Source organism: Myotis daubentonii, chromosome 3, assembly GCF_963259705.1.
Source record: "Myotis daubentonii chromosome 3, mMyoDau2.1, whole genome shotgun sequence".
NCBI classification, from domain to species: Eukaryota; Metazoa; Chordata; class Mammalia; order Chiroptera; family Vespertilionidae; genus Myotis; species Myotis daubentonii.
In genome coordinates, this window is record NC_081842.1 from 78,682,017 (window position 1) to 78,701,876 (window position 19,860).

At 41.1% G+C, this 19,860-nt stretch overlaps 1 protein-coding gene across 1 annotated transcript in view; it reads right to left on the reverse strand.

Moving 5' to 3' along the window:
- Nucleotides 1-5,711: 5,711 nt before the first annotated feature.
- Nucleotides 5,712-19,860, reverse strand: part of NXPE3 (neurexophilin and PC-esterase domain family member 3) — a 71,068-nt gene continuing 56,919 nt past the window's right edge. The window contains exons 5-6 of the mRNA XM_059687942.1: nt 10,519-10,725; nt 5,712-8,407 (exon numbers count right to left, since the gene is read on the reverse strand). Of these exons, the coding sequence (XP_059543925.1) occupies nt 7,857-8,407; nt 10,519-10,725 (758 nt within the window). The 3' untranslated portion in view covers nt 5,712-7,856. The remainder of the gene's footprint in view (nt 8,408-10,518; nt 10,726-19,860) is intronic.

A 19,860-nucleotide genomic window follows, 5' to 3' on the forward strand; every position in this document is an offset into this window, starting at 1 on the left:
AAATCTTAGTTCACAAGAAATCACAGTAAAATGCCTATAAGTGATTGAGAAGCTCTAAGAATCATAGAAATTTTAGTAACCAACCCACTGCCCATTTTGACATGACTATATCAGCCAAGGCCCAGGTAACATCTGGAAATATCCTCCTTACCCTTGAGAGTTCAGCATTAGGCCAAGAAAGCCAAAAGGTGACGTTCTGCCTCCTGATCTTCCTGTTAACCTGGGGGGCGGGGGTGGGGTCAAGAGACAGATGGATCAGTATCAGCTATGAGCCAAAAGGAAATGGTTTTCTCAGGAGCAATTCATTGTGGATCTCAGAACAATTCTAAAATCTTTCCCCTTGGTAGCTCTCTGTTGCTCTTTAACCTCTGAGAGGATTTCTTTTGTGTTCTGAGAGCAGGATGGATGGATTTCAGGATAAAATAGAATGAGACAGGTTTGCCTCCATGTCCTCAGAAAAAAGCCTGTATCTGGTCAACTAAATTACGCTGCCCATGGCCATCACTTCCATGCTGCAGAGGATGCCACCAGATGTTTCACATAATGTGTGCCATGCTCTGATTTCTTATGCTAACTCACCCCAGACGGACTCTTCTATTGGCCCAGGGCTCCTCGCCTGAAGCCTGCCCACCTGTGTCTTTAGTCCACACAACATGTTATACTGGAGAGAGATGGTGGATCGTTCACTGTCCTCTGAAGCCACATAAAAAGATGTCAGTGTTAAACAGCATATTTAGATGATCTGTGTGGCCAATCCCCTCCTCTATCGGGGATTATTAAGGGCAGTGAATAAACTTTGGAAAATGTTCTCTCCTTTTATTGTCTAAAAACGTAGCATCTAAGAGAAAAAGAAGAAAAAAATCCACCTGACCAGATAATGTATTTCTTCAGATGCTAGATTTAAATTGGGGGAAAATGTATTACCAAGAGCTTAAAATTTACATATTAAATGTCATCCTCTTTGGGACACCCCCACCCCACAACAGCCAGCTCACTAATCCATCTCACCTAGCAATGTGCTTTTATGTGCATAAAATCCCTTAACATACTTTATACAGATTTTTATAAATCTGGGGGCCCACCAAGTCATTAAATTTCAGATCTTCCTCATTCTCAGTGAGGTCTTGTAATATTTGTCTTTAATATTACAGAAGTAATATAAGAATTAATAAAAGTGTGATAGAAAACATTTCCATCTAGCTCAGCCGGTGTGGCTCAGTGGTTGAGCATCGACCTTGAACCAGGAGGTCATGGTTCAATTCCCGGTTTCGGGCTCGATCCCCAGTATGGGGTGTGCAGGAGGCAGCCAATCAATGATGTTGTCTCCATTGATGTTTCTATCTCTCCCTCTCCCTTCCTCTCTGAAATCAATAAAAATATTTAAAAAATAAAACATTTCCACCTTCTCGGGTATATTTTCCCATAAAGGAATAGTTTTATGCCTACCCTTGGTGAGAAAGTATATCTCTAAACCCACACTCAAACCTGGAGACTCCTGCCTTGGGGTATCACTGTTCTTTCTCACTGACTAGATAAATTGTTACATTAGATTTATGCTCCTTTCATCACTCTCCCATCCATCTCCTCCAACAGCATCTCAGTTCTTCCTGAGCCTTCAAGGCAAACAGAAATGATTCATAACCATTATCAAATTACAAACACACCCCAGATTTTCTCTCCTCCCAAAAACTGCCCCCCCCAATATTTTGCCCCAAAACAAAGATGCTTATCCAGATATCAGAAAGTGATTCCAAAGGAAAGACTGAAAATGGAAAAAGGAAAAGAAAAAAAAAAAGGCTTAGCATTTAAGATTCTTTTCATACTAAATATCAAATAATAAAAATATACCTTTGAAGAGTCAAGCCATACAAATACGTAAAGGCAAATCAATAGTTTCCAGCTGTAATCAGCGATAATAACCCAAGTACGTGAGAGCATCAGTTAGTTTCCTTTTGAGGTTACATGATAAGCAGCAGCAGTTAGGCAGCCCTTTTCTCTAAGAACTGGGCGCCCGACCTCATGGCAAGAGGCCAGTCCCTCTCCTGCTCCCCTTTATAGGGCTCTAGAGCGGGGTAGGGGTCGTGGGGGGGGGGGGGGCGGGGGCGGAGCCGGGGAAGCGCAGGAACTGTTCTCTGAAATACAGAAAACGGGCAAACCCTCCTCTGAAAGGAGCTGCGTGGGCACAGAGGGGGGCGGGGGGAGGGGGCGGGAGGGGCAGCGAGGGCTGGGTTTGTGGATTTTTTCTGCATATTGGAAATTCCCAGGCCGAGAAGGTACGGGCTCGCGTCCCGGACATTCCCCTCGAGGGCGGGCTCCAAGACCTGGCCTGGAACCACGCAGAGGAATCAGAAACGAATCTATCAAAACAGTTTTCTTAGGGACGCCTTTAAAAATGTCTCAGTGAATTCACGGTCAGGCATCAGCGTTGCCTCATTAGATTCGCCTTCTCTTATTTCAGTTTTTCTGTATGGCCTCTGAATGTGTGTGTCGGGGGCGGCGGGCGGGGGACTTTCTAAAACACAGCTTTTTAAATATGGCAATCAAAAAAGGACTTCACTGACAAATGAAAGGACAAGGAATCTGCGACAAATAAAGTAGTGGTCCTGTAACATGAAGATCACGTAATTGGGGGGGGGGGGGGCAGCAGAGTGGGTGAATTTAAAAAGAATGAACCACAGCACAATACCGAAAGGATTTCTTCTATGACTTTTGGTTTCACTGTGACTTCTTTTCCTCCTGGGACACTTTCTACTGTAATCTCTGTGCTGCTTTCTCCCCAGCTCCCGCCCCCACCCCCACCCCACCCCCAAGTGGCACCATCCAGCTTTATAATTAGACAGGAAATGCCTGGTCCTTCAGTAGGAATGGGCATTTAGAGTTATATACCAGCAGGTACTCAAAACTTTAGCCCAACACAAGGGCCTTCTTAAAAGAAGCCTAACTTTCATTGAATGCAAATACCTAAAAGCAAAATATAATACACTTAAGTTCACACTTTTTTGAAGTTAAAATGTAAGTGGACTTTGAAGAAAAGGTTAGACGGCAGTTGGTGAGGTGCACCTTGTGCTTCTACCTTCTGTATCCTATAAAGCTCTGTCCTCAAAACCATCTTTTCTTCCACGCCCTACCCCACTGCCCCAAGATTCCTAGGTGCCCCTAGCACTCAGGGAGTGGGTCTCATTTCCAAAGAGAAAAAGAGCACCTTGGAGGTCTTATTTAATGCTCACTGAGGGTCAGGCATTCTAAGTGCACCGAGAAGGTACTGCAGACATAAACACTTGGGAGAATAATGCTTAACACAAGAGAATAAGTATAGTGAAAGTGGCATAAGTGACTGTTAAAAAGCTGAATCTACCAAGACCCACAAAGATAATGTTGAGCACCTGTGTTTTTTATTGGGGGGAGGGGGGGTGTGGGGGGGGGGGGAGAGCTTGTTTTTGTTGTTTGCTTTGGATGTTTATTTCCCTGTACCTCTCCCAGTAATAGCTATTTCCTTCAACAGGGCCCAGAAGCAGACTAATCTCTGGCATATAACATATGAATATGTAAAGGCTCACCATATCTAGTCTTGTCAAGAACCCAAATGGATCGATCTGAATTTTAACACAGTACCTGAAGCCAGGAACTGTCAGTCAATTGGTTTTTAATAAGAAAATGGCTGTTTAGAATGGTAAAATGGATCATATTGGAACACCAAAGGTCTTTTTTATATATTTGCTAAAGAAAGGTTACTCTTAATAGGATGACATCTTTAAAATATAATTTGCATAGAAGCGTCTTATGGATTTTCCCTTTCACAAGTAGCACCAAATCAATCATCTGAATTCTAGAATATGAGGAGATCCACTAAATGATAGTCATGCTGTCTGGTTCCAAAATAAAAATCCATAATTTAACTCAATTAAATTGTATATAAACCACTGTTTTAATATTTTATTAGAAGCTTCAATGTCCAATCATAATGGCCAACTTGTATAAATAACATCATTAGCTGAACTTTTGGTAAAACTTTTATAATTAAGTTATGAAGATTATTTAACATAGAAAAATATTTGTATGGTAAAAAAACAAAAATTACATATTCTGTGATTACTGCTATGTGGTTAAAAAAAAAAAAAAACTGTAAGAAAATATTCCTGAGTGGGGGGGATAGGGGGGAGGCAATGGGGTGGATAAGAACACATATTCAGTACCTTAATCAATAAAGAATAAAAATTCCAAAAAAAGAAAATATACCAAAATGGTAATGGTCATTGCATTCAGATCATACAATTATGGATTCTATGTGTAGACTTTCTTTCAGATTTTAAAAATTATGATGAAAACAGTCATGGGATGTAAAGTACAGCATAGGAAACACAGCCAGTAATACTGTAATAACTGTATGTGGTATCAGATGGGTACTAGACTTATTGGAATGATCACTTTGTGAATTACATAAATGTCTAATCACTATGTTGTATACCTAAAACTAATATAATACTGTATGTCAACTGTAATTGAAAAACAGAAAATTATTTTTAAAAAAGATGTTTACCTTTATAATGGAAAATATGTATTTAAAACCAACTATATTATTTGGATGGCATGTTAATATTCACAACCATGTGGTACTGACCTACAAAGCTTTTCAGAAGAAATTAAAATATATTTAATTGTTCTGGAAAAGATTTAGATAACATTTCAAATTCTACACTTATGCATTTTTTTAAACTTCCACACCAGAGATTAGAAAGACAAATTAGAAGAGGGACTGAGAATACTTCAAGAAACTGTATCATCAAATCTTTAGGACCTTATGTCAGTCACTAAATAAAAAATAACAGAAACTGGACAAGATCACAAGAAATCATTTGCACAACAAGTAGCATCACTCCAAAGCCCTAGAGAGACTGTGTCCTCTCTCTCTTTGAAATTCTCCTAGGGAGATGATGACTTAGCCATCTCTAGCAATCCTTGAGAAAATGCTCAAAACTTCTTTCATGAAAAAGAAAACTTCTCTTTACCAAAGTCCAACAAGTTGTAGCTGAAAAGGGTTATGGACTCTCATATGCCTTAGTTCAAATCCCAAACTCCAGTTCTCATCTCTAAAATGAAGTTAATATCACCCACATGATTAGATCATGGTCAGAATTGTTATGGGTAAAGCCCCTTAAATAACAGACAAGGAACATTATTTCCTTGTTCTATCTTCCCTCTTCCCTTTGTCAGTATTTCTCAAAGTGTAGCATACCACTACTGAATCTGTATTAACTGGGCACTTGTCACCAAAGTTGATTCCATAATTCCCAGGAGGCATAGCCTCTAATTCTGCATTTTTATCAAGTATTCCATGTGATCCTTAGACATTCTAAAACTTAAATACCATTAAAATTAAGCTATTGTAATATATTTAACTACTTGGTCCTCTTCAAACTCAGAAGATAATTTAAAAGTCTTTTCCCATAGATACATATTTTATAAACTTGAAGGTGGACCTCAAGGCTAGGAAAGGAAGATCTTAGACTTTCTGTTTTAAGTACTAAAAATTTTATTTGACCCAATCTTCTAAGAGTGTATTTTTCCATGCTTTACGCACCTGCTTCAGCTCTAAAGGCTCCGCAGTTTCTTCTCATGTCCATTTAGGATAACCAGAACTGAACTATAATCTGTTGTGGCTCAAAAAGAAAAGAGTACTTATTACTAAATGGTCCCAAGTTAACTTAAACTCATTTAAATTTAGTCAAGTACCATTTATTTTAAGATAGCCAGTAAAAACAGCAGCTTTTGACTTCCAAGCATGAGAGAATTATATGTATATTATGCCCAAATCAAGAAAAACCTGTCATAGGATTCAATATCTAACCTTAATTTCTAATTAATTTTGATTTCTAATTTTGGTATCCAATTGAAAATGATATGGTAGGCAGTTAGGCAGGTACGAGCAAAGCAGGTCAGGTATAGAAGGTCATCAGGGCAGAAAGCCTGGGTACCTAGCAATGGGAAAAACTGGGAGGACAAGTATTACATGAAGGGATTTTGGCCCCAGAGTTCCCTTTCCGCCCCTGGGATATGGCTGGTCATGGGGTGTAGACCCCCTGACCTTCATATTTCTGGTCATGTGGTTCAGACCCTCCCCGATCTCTCCTTCCCTGGCACGCGGCTAGTCATGTGGTAGACACGTTAGAGGAGGAACAAGGCAGGGCCAGAGAATAGCCTCATAGGCCTCCCATACAAACCCTTGCACGACTACTTCCTTAAGCATTAGGCCCTCAAGACAATGAGCTTCTGACCTGCATCAAATAATCTTAGGAGCAAAGCCACAGAGACAGAGTTTCTGTCAAACTAGAGATAACATGTAGGCCTCAGTTGTGTTTCAGCTCCAGGCCTAGAAAAGCAGCAAAGCCAGGCAGGGGTGACACCATGGCTGACGTCAGGACCAGCTGCAATGACTAATGACCCCCTGCACTGGCACCAACCATGACCTTGAAAGAACACATCTGGAAAGCTGATATATATTCTATTGAGATCCTCCCTTGAGCCCTCCAGATTAAAACCCTTAAGACAAAGGATTCAAATGATGTTATAAATACCCAAATGTACCTTGGCAGAAGAAAGGTTCCCGCTCCTCCCCTCTCCCCCAACTCTACAGCATGCCTGTGCCTTTCCCTACCCTCGTCTTTCCCCAGGTGGGCTCTCTTGGGAGCACACCTGAGCCTTTCCCTCCTTCTCCCACGCATATTTTCTTTGCCTTTTTTTTTCTCCTAAAATCCAAGGGCCCTTCTTTTCTTTTACCTCGGTAACTTGTTTACTGAGTCCACATAGGCCAGCTGGCTCACTTCTTCTATGACTCACTTATTCAACCCCTGTTACTTTGTAAATAAATTTTTGCTTGTATTTGAGTTTCTTGGGTCTGATTTCTTTCCTTAGCCACACTCAAGGACCAAAGTCTAACATCTGGTACAAAAATACCAAGAACAACAACAACAACAAAACCCCACTTGAAATAGATGGAAATACTTTTCACAACTTTATAATAAACAATAGCACTCTATACATAAAAGTCAATTCTTGAAACGCTCAAATTTCAGAACAGAAAAATTCGTTTCTGTTTACAGTCTTCACTTTTCCAGTTCCAAAAGTAGTTACTTTAGACTAAGTATTCATAATGTAAAGTTTAGCTGAATTAAATAAGTAACAATCACCCCATGCAAATATCAACTGAACACAAAGATTTTATGCATACTGTTTTCATAGCTCCCTTTTGATTTTTTTCTAGATAAAAGCAGGACATTGTAAATATTTCACTAAAAATTCTGAGCAAGGACACTGGTCATTTCAAGTAATTCAGAAAAAGTAGATGATCAAGAGAAACTCTGAGACACGGGAGTCTTCAGTGTGTTACAGGAGCCACTGATTATAAGCCTGGTTAGTTCGCCCGTTGAAGAGGCACCAACGGTGCTGCTCGTGCTGATGTGCTCAATCTCTTTTGCCGGATAAGCTACAAACACTCCACTGTCCCTTCCATTTAGATCAGAACATTTCTCACACTGTTTAGCACAGTAATCTCCTCTCCCAGGAGAACCTAGTTGAAACACACTTATTTGCATCTTTGGTTAAAAGGGCAATCAGTGTGTGGATGCTGTTGATGGTTCTCCGTAACTAAGTCAAACCTGGAAAATATCCTATACATAGATATAATGTAACCTGTGTTTTCTAAACTCTTCACAAGTCATTATATAAAGTCCAGCTCTTAAAATTTTTTTTTTACACATCAATGATGGCCGTATCTCCACAGGGACATCCATTAACTTTCTGTAATGCAGGTGATGGAAAAGGTCACTGAAAGTAATTCCTTCAGTCCTCTTCACGGCAGGCTAGGTCTCCAAGGGGCACACAAAGGACAAGAACATGTCCAGTTGGTTCTTCACAATAACTTCATCCGGATGTAGCTTATGGGGTAGATAATGGGCTAGGGTCATCTCCCAGGCATCAACGAGATATACTCCAATCCCTGAGAACATCTTCCGAAGGACGGTGTCCAGCTGAAAGTTGTACCAGTCACTGCTGAAAAGGCTCGCCTCAGGCCCCAGCTCTTGGACGTTGGCTGTCCGGATAACTACCACGGTCTTAGGGCTTCGATCCAAGAGCTGGACCACTGCTCGACGGATGTTCCTGAGCCGCCGGATATACACTTCCAAGGGGAAGGTGCTGAAATGAGACCACACAGCGATGGCCACCACGGTGTTCTTCCCTCCCACAATACCATTCAGCTCATTGGCCACATAATGGAGCTCACTGCTGAAGACAGTGGTGAAGCGGATGGGTGGACCGTGGCAGCGGTACTTGAGCAGGATGTTGTGCTTTTGGTCCACCGCAAGGAAGGGACCCACTTTCTTGGGGCTACCCAAGTTAAACTCCACTAAATCTGAAATGAGGGAAACTCAAATTCAGAAAAATGTTCAAACCAAGCATATATATTTTTATTATTCTTTACTTGGTGTGCTTCAGAACAGTTTTTAAAGTAAAAGTACAACAAAAAGGTACAATACAAATGTAAAGGGAATGCCTAGTTCACTGCACTTTGGCCTTCTTTACCTCAATGGACCTTGATACTAACATAGTTATTATCATTTAAGTCACTCCATAAACATGATATTACAAATAATATCAGTGATAGATTCTATGCCTATGTCTATAACTCAAAAGCAAAATAATCAGTTTACCTCTATTAGGTCAAGAAATATACCTGTTTGCACTGATTGTTGAATATCTAAAAATCAACTTAACATTTACATATTATTGTTCTAACAGATATTTCTTCCAGAGCAAGAGCTATAATTTCTGCTTTTTAAAGAACACATAATAGTAATCAAATACCTTTTTTTGTTATTGTGTAACCAAATACCTCTTATTGCTAAAGGCCAAAGAAAGGAGGTAGTCCACCCCACAGACGGACAATCATGTTAATATCTTAGAGAACTTCTATCTCTGTCATAATAATAACAAAGATTACAACACAAGTTGATTCCCTTCTCTTCCTCCCCTGAATCTAAGTTGTGTTTCAAAGTCCAGCTCCTCTAAGATCTTCTGAAGAGCCCAGGAATCACTGATACCTTGTTACTCCTAAAAAACTATACAACTAATCACTTAATATGCCCCATGAGGAAAGAAGGCCTGTCTCATATTCCTAAATATTCTTATTATTCCTATAAGTGCCTTATAGAAAAAAGACTAAGTAACTTCTGGCGACCCAATTCAATGAACATTTCCTAAGTACCTATTCAGTGAGCCACTACAGGGCTAGAGGCCAGCAATGCTCAGAAGAGTTCATAGGCCTCGCCCTCAAGGAGCTTCCAATCAATCTGAAGAAGTACATCAAACTAAAATCCTATATAATAAAAGCCCAATATGCTAAGTGTCCAGTCATCCGTTCAACCAATCAAAGCGTAATATGCTAATGATATGCTAAGGCCGCCTAACTGCTCGCTATGATGTGCACTGACCACCAGGGGGCAGATGCTCTGACCAGTAGGTTAGTTTGCTGCTGCGACTGAGCATGGTCCCTCCCCGGCTGGCCAACCTCCCGCATCCCTCCCCGGGCCCAAATGTGCACCAGTGGGGTCCCTTGGCCTGACCTGTGCCCTCTCGCAATCCGGGACCCCTTGGGGGAAAGCAGAGAGAGCTGGTTTCAGCCCGATCCCTCAGGCCAGGCGGAGGGACCCCACAGGCCAGGCCGAGGGCCTCTAGTTGTGCTATATTACTCTTGAGGGTTAAAGGCTTCATTCCCCCACCCTGCAGTCCCAGGCTCCTCTTCTAGATTTTTCTACCTAATTCACTACTATTTAGTATTTAACCCCATTTAAATTGAATACTAGTAAAAACTGAATCTACCATTCTTTCTTTAGATTAAGATCAAGCACCATTACAGAGCTTTATCAGGTGAAAATCTCTGCAAAGGGTATGGTAGAAAATGATCAAGACAATGTGATTACTGATATGAAAGGAAATACCAAACTACATCATTAGAATTAAAAATCAAGCAACACACGGAAGGCCTTGCCCGGTCAACATCAAGCCCTCATGCCACACAAATTACTTCCTTTCTTTTGATTTTTAATTTATGCTTTATTGACTAGAACTCAGCTATGTCTGTTTCAATAAAAAAAATATATATACAAGCAAAACAAAAACTGGAATTAACTTTTCACTCTCTGGAGTCACATCTATTTCCTCCTTTTCTTCTAAAAATTAAATCTGAAGCCCCTTTGAGAAGCAAATGTCTTGTCCAGGGTCACACAGCTAATCAGTGGTATAAACTTCAACAAGAACCCAGTACTTCCATCAATACATCACAACCCCAATATTGGTAAAAAAAAAAACGATCACACAGCTTTCCAGGGTTAGGATACCTCTTTAGTCTGACAAGAAATAACTTCTTTTTACTTGATGTTTTTCTTCAAGTACCCAAGTGAGTCTGCATAAAAGCGGATTTCATGCATGTCTAAAAGGTTATGAAACAGAAAGCAAAGTACCAACCTGGAACAAAGGTAGTTAGGTATTCAAACCACTGCCTGATTGTTGAGTCACCAAATAAATACACCACTTTCCTTTGCAAGCATTCTGTAACATTGTCAGGGTCATTAAACTGGCGTATCTTAAAGTTTCTAGGCTTCCACTGATCTTTGTAATAATGCCCCGAAGGAAAAGTTCCTGAGCCTTGAGATAGTTCTAGGTTGTTAGATTCTGAAAAGAAAAAAGAAAAAATTGAGATAGATATTTTGAGATTCTCCTCCAATAAACCATAATGTTCCAATAAACACAATTACGTCCCAATATTTGTTAGCCTGATACCATATGGGTAACATTTCCTGCCATCACATCTCAAAGAAATCCCAAACTTCCCCCTTATTACAAATTGTTCTCCTTTGTACAGAAATAGGAAGATCTGAAATGGCTGTGAGGGTGTTGGTGTACAGAAGGGGAAAGGGGATTTTTCTTTTTTTGAGCATTCCCTCTGATTATGCATGTTTTTATCAAAGCCAAAAATAAAGGCAGGCAAATACCAAGGAAATGTGTAGATATAAGCATTGTCCAGCATATCCCAGGATAGGAGAAGAGCTTCTCATCCAACTGCCTGTGAGGCAAGTAACAATTTAAATTCACATTCTATGTATGCGTACTAATAGTACACTATTTCTCAGTCCATTCAAAGGAAAGTTTTAACCCATGGGTCCTACAATCAAATATTAATTCAGGAAACTACCAGAGAATCAAGCCAATGACATACAGTCTAAATAATTATTCCCCACAATACAAAAGGTTCAGGAGGTCTCTATGCACAATGAACAGTATTAAAAGTACATGAGCAGTGAGTATTTGTGATTGCAGCCCAGCTACACATGATGACACAGTGCCAAGACACCTTTCAGAGGAAGAGTCAACATCCTTCTGCCCTAACATCTCCTTTGGAAAATGCCACTGTGGAAACAACAAGCTTTTCTTGCTTCAAAACAGACAGGAACTATTAATATTTCTTACAAGTTTACTTTGCAGCTGACACTGTTGTAGGCAACTAAATGTAGTATCTCACAAGATGCTCATGGTAGGTCCTATTATTATCCCTACCTTTCAGAACAGTTAAGCAACATGACCTAGGCCACAGAGCAGGCAAGTAGCAAAGCCAGGAAGAGATGATCCAAGCAGGTGAGCCCCAAAGCCCATGTTCTCAACCACTGTGCTACATCACCTCTCAAAATGTGATGCTTATAGCCCTGGCTCGGTAGCTCAGCTGCTTGGAGTGCCATCCTAAAAGGTTGAGGGTTCAATTCCCGGTCAGGGCACATATCTAGGTTGAGGGTTCAATCCTCAGTTAGGGCATGTACATGAGGCAACTGGCCAGTGTTGATCAATGTCTCTCTCTCTCTCTCTCTCTCTCTCTCTCTCTCTCTCTCTGTTGATCAACGTTTTTCTCTCTCTCTCTCTTACTTTCTCTCTTTTCCTCTCTCTCTAAAATCAATGAAACATATTTTCCAGTGAGGATTAAAAAAAAAAAAAAGAGGATGTTTGTAGATGTCAACCATTTTCATTTTGGCCTTTTCCTGAAGGCCAATATTCATTACTAACACTTATTCAAATATACAATCTTCAAAAAATCACCAATCATTTTATATCACTTCCTTACACACCCCAAGATTCAAACATTGATCATAATCTAATAATTTTATAGTCTCTTCTGTTAAACCAAAATTCAAAATCCAAATGCTTATAGGACTCAAAAATTTTAGTCCCCTACTAATGACTATTTTCACTAATTTGATTTCTTGATATTATTCATATTATTACTAAAAATTCTTTTGGTTTTATTCACTTCAAGAAAGATGCCCTGTTTGACTGATAGTGCATATTTAATCTTTTTTCTAAGGCATCTGCTAATTTTTTTGAGAGAGGAAAGGAGAGAGATACAGAGATAGAGAGAGAAACATAGATGTGAGAGAGAAACATTAATCAGTTGCCTCCTGCACACCCTCCGACCAGCGAAAGAACCACAACCTGGGTATGTGCCCTGACCAAGACTCAAACCCGCCACCTTTTGGTATACAGGACAATAACCCAACCAACTGAGCCACGCTGACCAGGGCAATTTAAATTTTTTAATCCTCACCCAAGGACACATTTCCATTCACTTTGGAGAAAGAGAAACATCAATGTGAGAAACATCCATCAGTTGCCTCCCATAGGTGCCCTACTAGGGACTGAACCTACAACCTAGGTATGTGCCCTGATCGGGAAATCAAACCCACAACCTTTTGGTGTACTGGAGGATGCTCCAACCAACTGAGCCACACCTTCTAGGGCTGCATTTGCTAATTTTTTGCAGGTTCAGGGCCTAAATTAAAAAGTAAATAGGTTTTCTAAAAGTTTTATTTGGCAAATGTCATTATCAAAAACAAATAACAACAAAAGAATATATTCTACCTCCCATTTAGTTGTTATCAGAATTGAGGGGATCAAAACTGCCAATATGCCTGAGAGGTCTGTGAATCATGTGCTGTGGAAGTTTATGTATCAGAATTGAGTTCTCATTCAGTACAATCCATATCAACACAGACAGTGGCAGATACAACTTGGACCGGGCTCCATCCAGATGGTTCTGCTCACACAGGAAATCTATAATTTCCTGACCCCTTTGTTGCCCTAAGATTTTTCAAACTGTGGGACTTTGAATGAATGATAAAGCATAGCAATTGCCAGACCTTGGTAGGTACATGGATATTTATTAAATAAACTAGCGGCCGGGTGCATGAAATTCGTGCACATTAAAAGGGGATTAATTAGGAACTCCAGTGGTGCAATCGGTTAGCATGCGGTACTTATAAAAGGGGATTAGTTAGAGGAAATATTTTAATATTGCTATTTGCCCTTTCTCTATAATAGAAGTGTCAGAGATGAAAGAAAATTAGTAAAATGTATATGAAAATCTTCCTCCTATCAGAGTCTGGAGCACACCACAGGATCCAACAACAAGTCCCCGCCCACCCACAGCACCTCAAAATCACGCGAGACCCAGCCGGCCCCACCCCATTGGGCATGATCCAGACCCGGCTGGCCCCACCCTTGTCAAGCCCCAACTGGCAGAGGGCACAGTCTCAGGTCCCCAGACCCAGCACCAGGTGGGGGGGGCGCAGCCTCAGGTCCTCCAACACACCCTCAGGTGCCCCCCCACCAAGCGCCGGGGTGGGGGGGGCACAGCCTGAGGTCCCTCGGCCTGACGCCAGGGTGGGCAGCCAAGCACCAAGGTGGGGGCATGCCTTGAAGTCCCCCATCAAGCCCTGCTGGGCGGGGCACGGCCTGAGGTCCCCCAGCCCAGACCGGGGCGGGCGGCACACATTGAGGTCTCCTATCAAGCCCTGACAGTCTGAGGCCACCCGGCCTGGCACGGAGGTGGGGAATGTAGCCTGAGGTCCTCCGGTCTGGCGTCGGGGCAGGGGCGCGGCCTGAGGTCCCCCAGGCTGGGCTGGGGCAGGAGGTGCACCCTGAGGTCCCCCGTCAAGCCCCACCAGGTAGGGGGCATGGCCTGAGGTCCCCTGGCCCAGCGCCAGACCGGGAGGCATGGCCTGAGGTCTCCCATCAAGCCCTGCCAGGTGGGGGGTGCGGCCTGAGGTCCCCTCCCCCGGGCCAGCACCACGAAGCCTCAGGTCCCTGCTGATTGCTCGTTAAGGCTCATTACGGGAACCTGGCCTCTGCCATGGGAGCTGCCATCTTGTGTTACGGAATTCCCATCTCCACTGTGGGTACAGCAATCTTATGTTACGGAAACCCTGCCTCTGCTGTGGGCGCCACCATCTTTGTGATGGTATGACGGTCAATTTGCACATTCCCTCTTTATTAGATAGGATGAGAGGGCGGATGAATGAAGGGATAAAGGTGAATCAAGTTGATGGCTAAAGAAGAAGCCCTCTTTATTGAAATACATATTTGGCTTATTCAAAAACAATTTCTCAACATGTACCAAGTGTGGCTTTACCATATTACCACACCTTACTCAAAGCACACCTTATCTGCAGGTCAAGGCTACACAGGCCAGAGAGCGCCAGAGCAGACACCCGGGGCCCATGAAAACATTTAGTAGGATAGGAATTAAAAGTGATTTTGGCCCAGCCGGTGAACAAAGACAGTGGTTTGATTCCCAGTCAGGGCACATGCCCAGGTTTCAGGCTCAATCCCTAGCAGGGGGCATGTAGGAGACAGCCGATTGATGTGTCTCTCTCATCGATGTTTCTATCTCTTTATCCCTCTCCCTTCCTCTAAAAACATTTTTTATAAAGTGATTTTGAAGTTATAATTTTTACCAAGGTTAACTCAGTACACTCAGCTATTCTGTGTCAAATACATGTTATAAAGAAAAGTGTATATCACACAGAAAACAATGGCCATTTCTATTCAAATGTTAATTATACTTACTATCAGAGTTAAGACAAGCAAAGCAAATCAATTACTAAATCTGACCTTAATTCTTTAGACTTGCAGCTCTAGATAATAGAATGTATTTTTAAGTGAAATGTATGTACCTACATTGCCCTCTTATGGTCAGCTTGGATAACAACATTTCTTGACTGACAGAATTTTAATAAGCAGTCAAAAGTTATTTACAAAGTCAGTGTTTCTTGGAATTCAAAATGCACTTTCACTTAAGATAACTGAGATACGAAAATCTATTAAATCAATAATATAACCCTTAGTGCACTATACATGTGGGATAAAAATAATTTCAAAAATAAAACAGTTTACACAGAAGTGGTTGTAAAGGCAGAAATAAAGATCTTTATGCAAAACAGAAGGGATAGTTTTGATTATTCACATGTAAGGTCCCTGCTTCTCTAAATGCCTTGGCTTCTCTCTCAAGACCACAGCTTAAATTTTCCTCAAAGGGTGTCATCCCATGTCATTCATTAGCCATAATGAGGGCCATGTGGGCCACAAATGGGACAAAATGAGAGAGAGAAAAGCAGAGAGATAAGTTTCCCTAAGTTATCTAGAAAGAGCCGGAGAGAGATACAGTGCAAATTAAAGATGGGGTATATTTATGTGTACATACATCCCTTAATTTTCTGGCCTGGAATTATCTATAGGAGAAAGAACAGTAAAGGGATGCCACAGGGGAGTGCATGGTCCATAACAGGAAAGAAAGCCAAGACAGAGAAGAAACAGAATCAAATAACTCCTTGACAAGGGAACACAATGAGCTCAGGAATGCTTGGGTGCCATCTCGGGAAGAAAAGGAATTAGGACTGTGTGTCAAGCTGTTTAGGTACAAACAGTCAAGTGCAGGGGATATAGAAGGTCCTAGCTACACAGTAGCCATAATAGCTTGAATTTGAATTTACTTTGAATCCCTCTATAAAACCTTGGGAATTTGTGGGGGGGGTTTTCTTTATATTTTAGTCCCCTAAAGGCTGATAAGCATTTTACGGAGGAAAGCTAAAAATACTGTATAGGAAGAAATATCTGCAGATACAGAGCATGTTGAAAGGGACCTCAGAGAATAGCTAGTCCAAATATCTTTTAAAGGTGAAAAAAGCAAAGGATGAAAGGCAGAGAGACCACATAGAGACTGGTAGGAAGGTCAGAGGCATGAAAGGGCTGGCCAGGCTCCCACAGGCAATAGCTGAAGTTCCAGAGGGATATCTCACCTGTGGGGGATTCCAATGAGAACTCTGGGGTCTAAACCCCAAGCTTGGCCCCACATCCCAGAGCACCAGAACTGAGAAGGTGCCCACACAACATCTGGCTGTGAAAAGCAGCAGGGTTGCTATCTGCCAGGGAGAGACTGCTGAAAACACAGGCACCCTCTCAAGGACCAATGCACAAAATTTCATGTACAGCCACTCACCTTGAGCTCAGACAGAGAGAGGGTAAAGTGGACTAGAGCTGTGTAAGCAGAAGCAAGGGTTTGGGGCTCTGGGGTTAGAGCTCAGAAGACAGACACTCCAGTTTCCTGTGCTTACTAGTAGTCATTCCCTCATACTCCAGACCCTTCCAGCCAATAGGGTGGGGAGCGGGCCTAAGCCATCAGTCAGACATCACCCAAGGGCTCCCGGACTGCAAAAGGGCACAGGCCGGGCTGATGGACTAACCTCCCCCGCAGCCCCCACTCCCGAGTGCACGAATGTCGTGCACTGGGCCTCTAGTATAATACTAAAGGTAACGATCCAATAAGAGAATATAACCCTGGTAAAACATATATGCATCCAATATCAGAGCACCTAAAATATAAAAACACTTCTGGAGGACTTTAAGGGAGAGATCAACAGCAATACAGTCCTAGTAGAGCAGTGGTTCTCAACCTTGGCTGCACATTAGAATCACCTGGGAATCTTTTTAAAATCCTGATTCCTGGGCCTCATCCTCCGGAAATTCTGTTTCTTTGTTATGGGGTGGGGCCACAACATTAGTAACAAAGAAATAGAATTTCCGGAGAATGAGGCCCAGAAATCAGGATTTAAAAAAGATTCCCAGGTGATTCTAATGCGCAGCCAAGGTTGAGAACCACTGTAGTAGAGGAATTTAACACCCTGCTGACTTCAATGGAGAGATCTTACAAACAAAATTTAACAAGGAAACAGGGACTCTAAATGACACACTGGATCAGATGGATTTAATTGACATTTATAGAACATTTCACCCCAAATCTGCAGAATATACATTCTTCTCAAGTGCATATAGGTCATTGTCAGAGACAGACCACATGTTAGGACACCAAAAAAGTCTCTACAAGTTCAAGAAGAATGAAATCATATCAAACATCTTCTCAGATCACAATGGAATAAAATTAGAAATCAACTACAGTAAAAACACTCAAAACAATGAATGGGTTACCAATGATATAAAGAAAGAAATAAAAAAAACTTCCTGGAAACAAATGAAAATGAACATTCATCACAAAATCTCTAGGACACAGCAAAGGCAGCCCTTAAGAGGGAAGTTAATAGCACTACAGGCCTATCCTAAAAAACAAGAAAAACTAATAAAAAACTCTTTAACCCTATAACTTAAAGAATTAGAAGGAGAACACCAAGAAAAGCCCAGAGTAAGTATGAGGGAGAAAATAATAAAGACTCGAGCAGAAGTAAATGGCACGGAGGCTGAAAAAACAATACAAAATACAATGAAACCAAGAGCTGATTCTTTGAAAAGATCAACAAGATTGATGAACCCTTAGCCAGACTCATCAAGAAACAAAGAGGACTCAAATAAATAAAATTAGAAATGAAAGTGGTGAAGTAAACTCTGACACCACAGAAATACAAAGGATTGTACGAAAATAAATACTATGAACAACTATATGCCAACAAGACAATGTGGATGAAATGGACAAATTCCTAGAAAATTACAATCTCCCAAAACTGAATTAGGAAGAATCAGAAAACCAGAATAGGCCAATAACAACTGGTGAAATTGAAGCAGGAATAAAAACCTCCCAGCAAACAAAAGCCCTGGTTCACGGATTAGTAAAATTAAAACATCCATACTACCCAAAGCAATCTATAGATTCAATGAAATCCCTATTAAAATACCAACGGCATATTTCAAGAACTACAACAAACACTCCAAAAATATATATGGAATCAAAAAAGACCCCAAATAGCTGTAGCAATGTTGAGAAAGAACAACAAAGTTGGAGGGATCTCAATAACAGATATGAAGTTATACTACAAAGCGAATGCAATCAAAATAGCCTGGTGCTGGCACAAGAACAGGCATATAGGTTAATGGAACAGAACAGAGAACCCAGAAATTGACCAAAGACATTACGCTCAATTAATATTTGACAAAGGAGGCAAGAACATACAATGAAGTAAAGACAGTCTCTTCAATAAATTGTGTTGGCAAAATTGGTCAGATACTTGCAAAAAAATGAAACTAGACCACCAACTTACACCATACACAAAAATAAACTAAAAATGGATAAAAGACTTAAATGTAAGTCATGAAACCATAAAAATCCTAGAACAAACCATAGGCAGCAAAATCTCAGACATTTCTCGTAGCAATACGCTTGGGGATACATCTCCTAGGGCAAAGGAAACTAAGGAGAAAATAAACAAATGGGGCTACATCAAAATAAAAAGCTTCTGCACAGCAAAAGAAACCATCAACATAATGAAAAGGGAGCCCCACTGTATGGGAGAACATATCTGGCAAGATACATCTGATAAAGGTTAATATCCAAATATAAAAGGAACTCACACAACTTAACAAAAGGAAGACACACAATCCAATTTAAAAATGGGCAAAGGACCTAAATAGTGTGACACTTCTCCAAGGTGGACATACAGATGGCCAAGAGATATGAAAAAATGCTCAAAATCACTGATCACCAGAGAGATACAAATTAAAATGGCAATGAGGTAACATCTCACACCTGTCAGAATGGCTATCATCGACAAATCAACAAATGACAAGTCCTGGCGAGGATGTGGAGTAAAGTGAACCCTAGTACACTGCTGGTGGGAATGCAGACAAGTGTAGCCACTGTGGACAACAGTATGGAGTTACCTCAAATAATTAAATATGGAACTCCCAATTTGACCCAGTGATCCCACTTTTAGTAATATAAGCTAAGAAACCCAGAACACCAATGAGAAAAAATGCACCCCTAGGTTCATAGCAGCACAATTTACAATAGCTAAGATCTGGAAACAGCCCAAGTGCCCATCAGTAGATGAGTGGATAAAAAAGCTGTGATACATTTACACCACAGCAGTACAAAAAAAGAAGGATCTCTTACCCTTTGAGACAGCATGGAGGGACCTGGACAGTATCATGCTAAGTGAAATAAGCCAGTCAGAGAAAGATATGTATCATATGATCTCACTCATATATGGAATCTAATGAACAAAATAAACTGATGAACAAAATAGATCTAGAAATACAGAAGCATGGAACAGACTAATCCCAGAGAGAAGGCGGGTGTGGGTGGGTGGGTGGGAAGAGATCAACCAAAAAACTTGTATGCATATGTGCATAACCCATGGACACAGACAATAGGTGGTGAAGGCATGGGGTGGGGTACGGGGAGAGGCTAGAATGGGGGATAAAAGGGGACATATGTAATACTTTCAACAATAAAGATAGACAGATAGACAGATAGATAGATGATAGATAGATAGATAGATAGATAGATAGATAGATAGATAGATAGATAGATAGATGGATAGATACATGGATGGATGGATGGATGGATGGATGGATGGATGGATGGATGGATGGATCGATCAATCAATCAATAAAGAAGAAAGCACGTCACAGAGGGACTTGCCAAAGTTTCTCAGACAGCCGAGGAAACAGGCAGTGGTAGAGGCGATACTGTTTACAGGT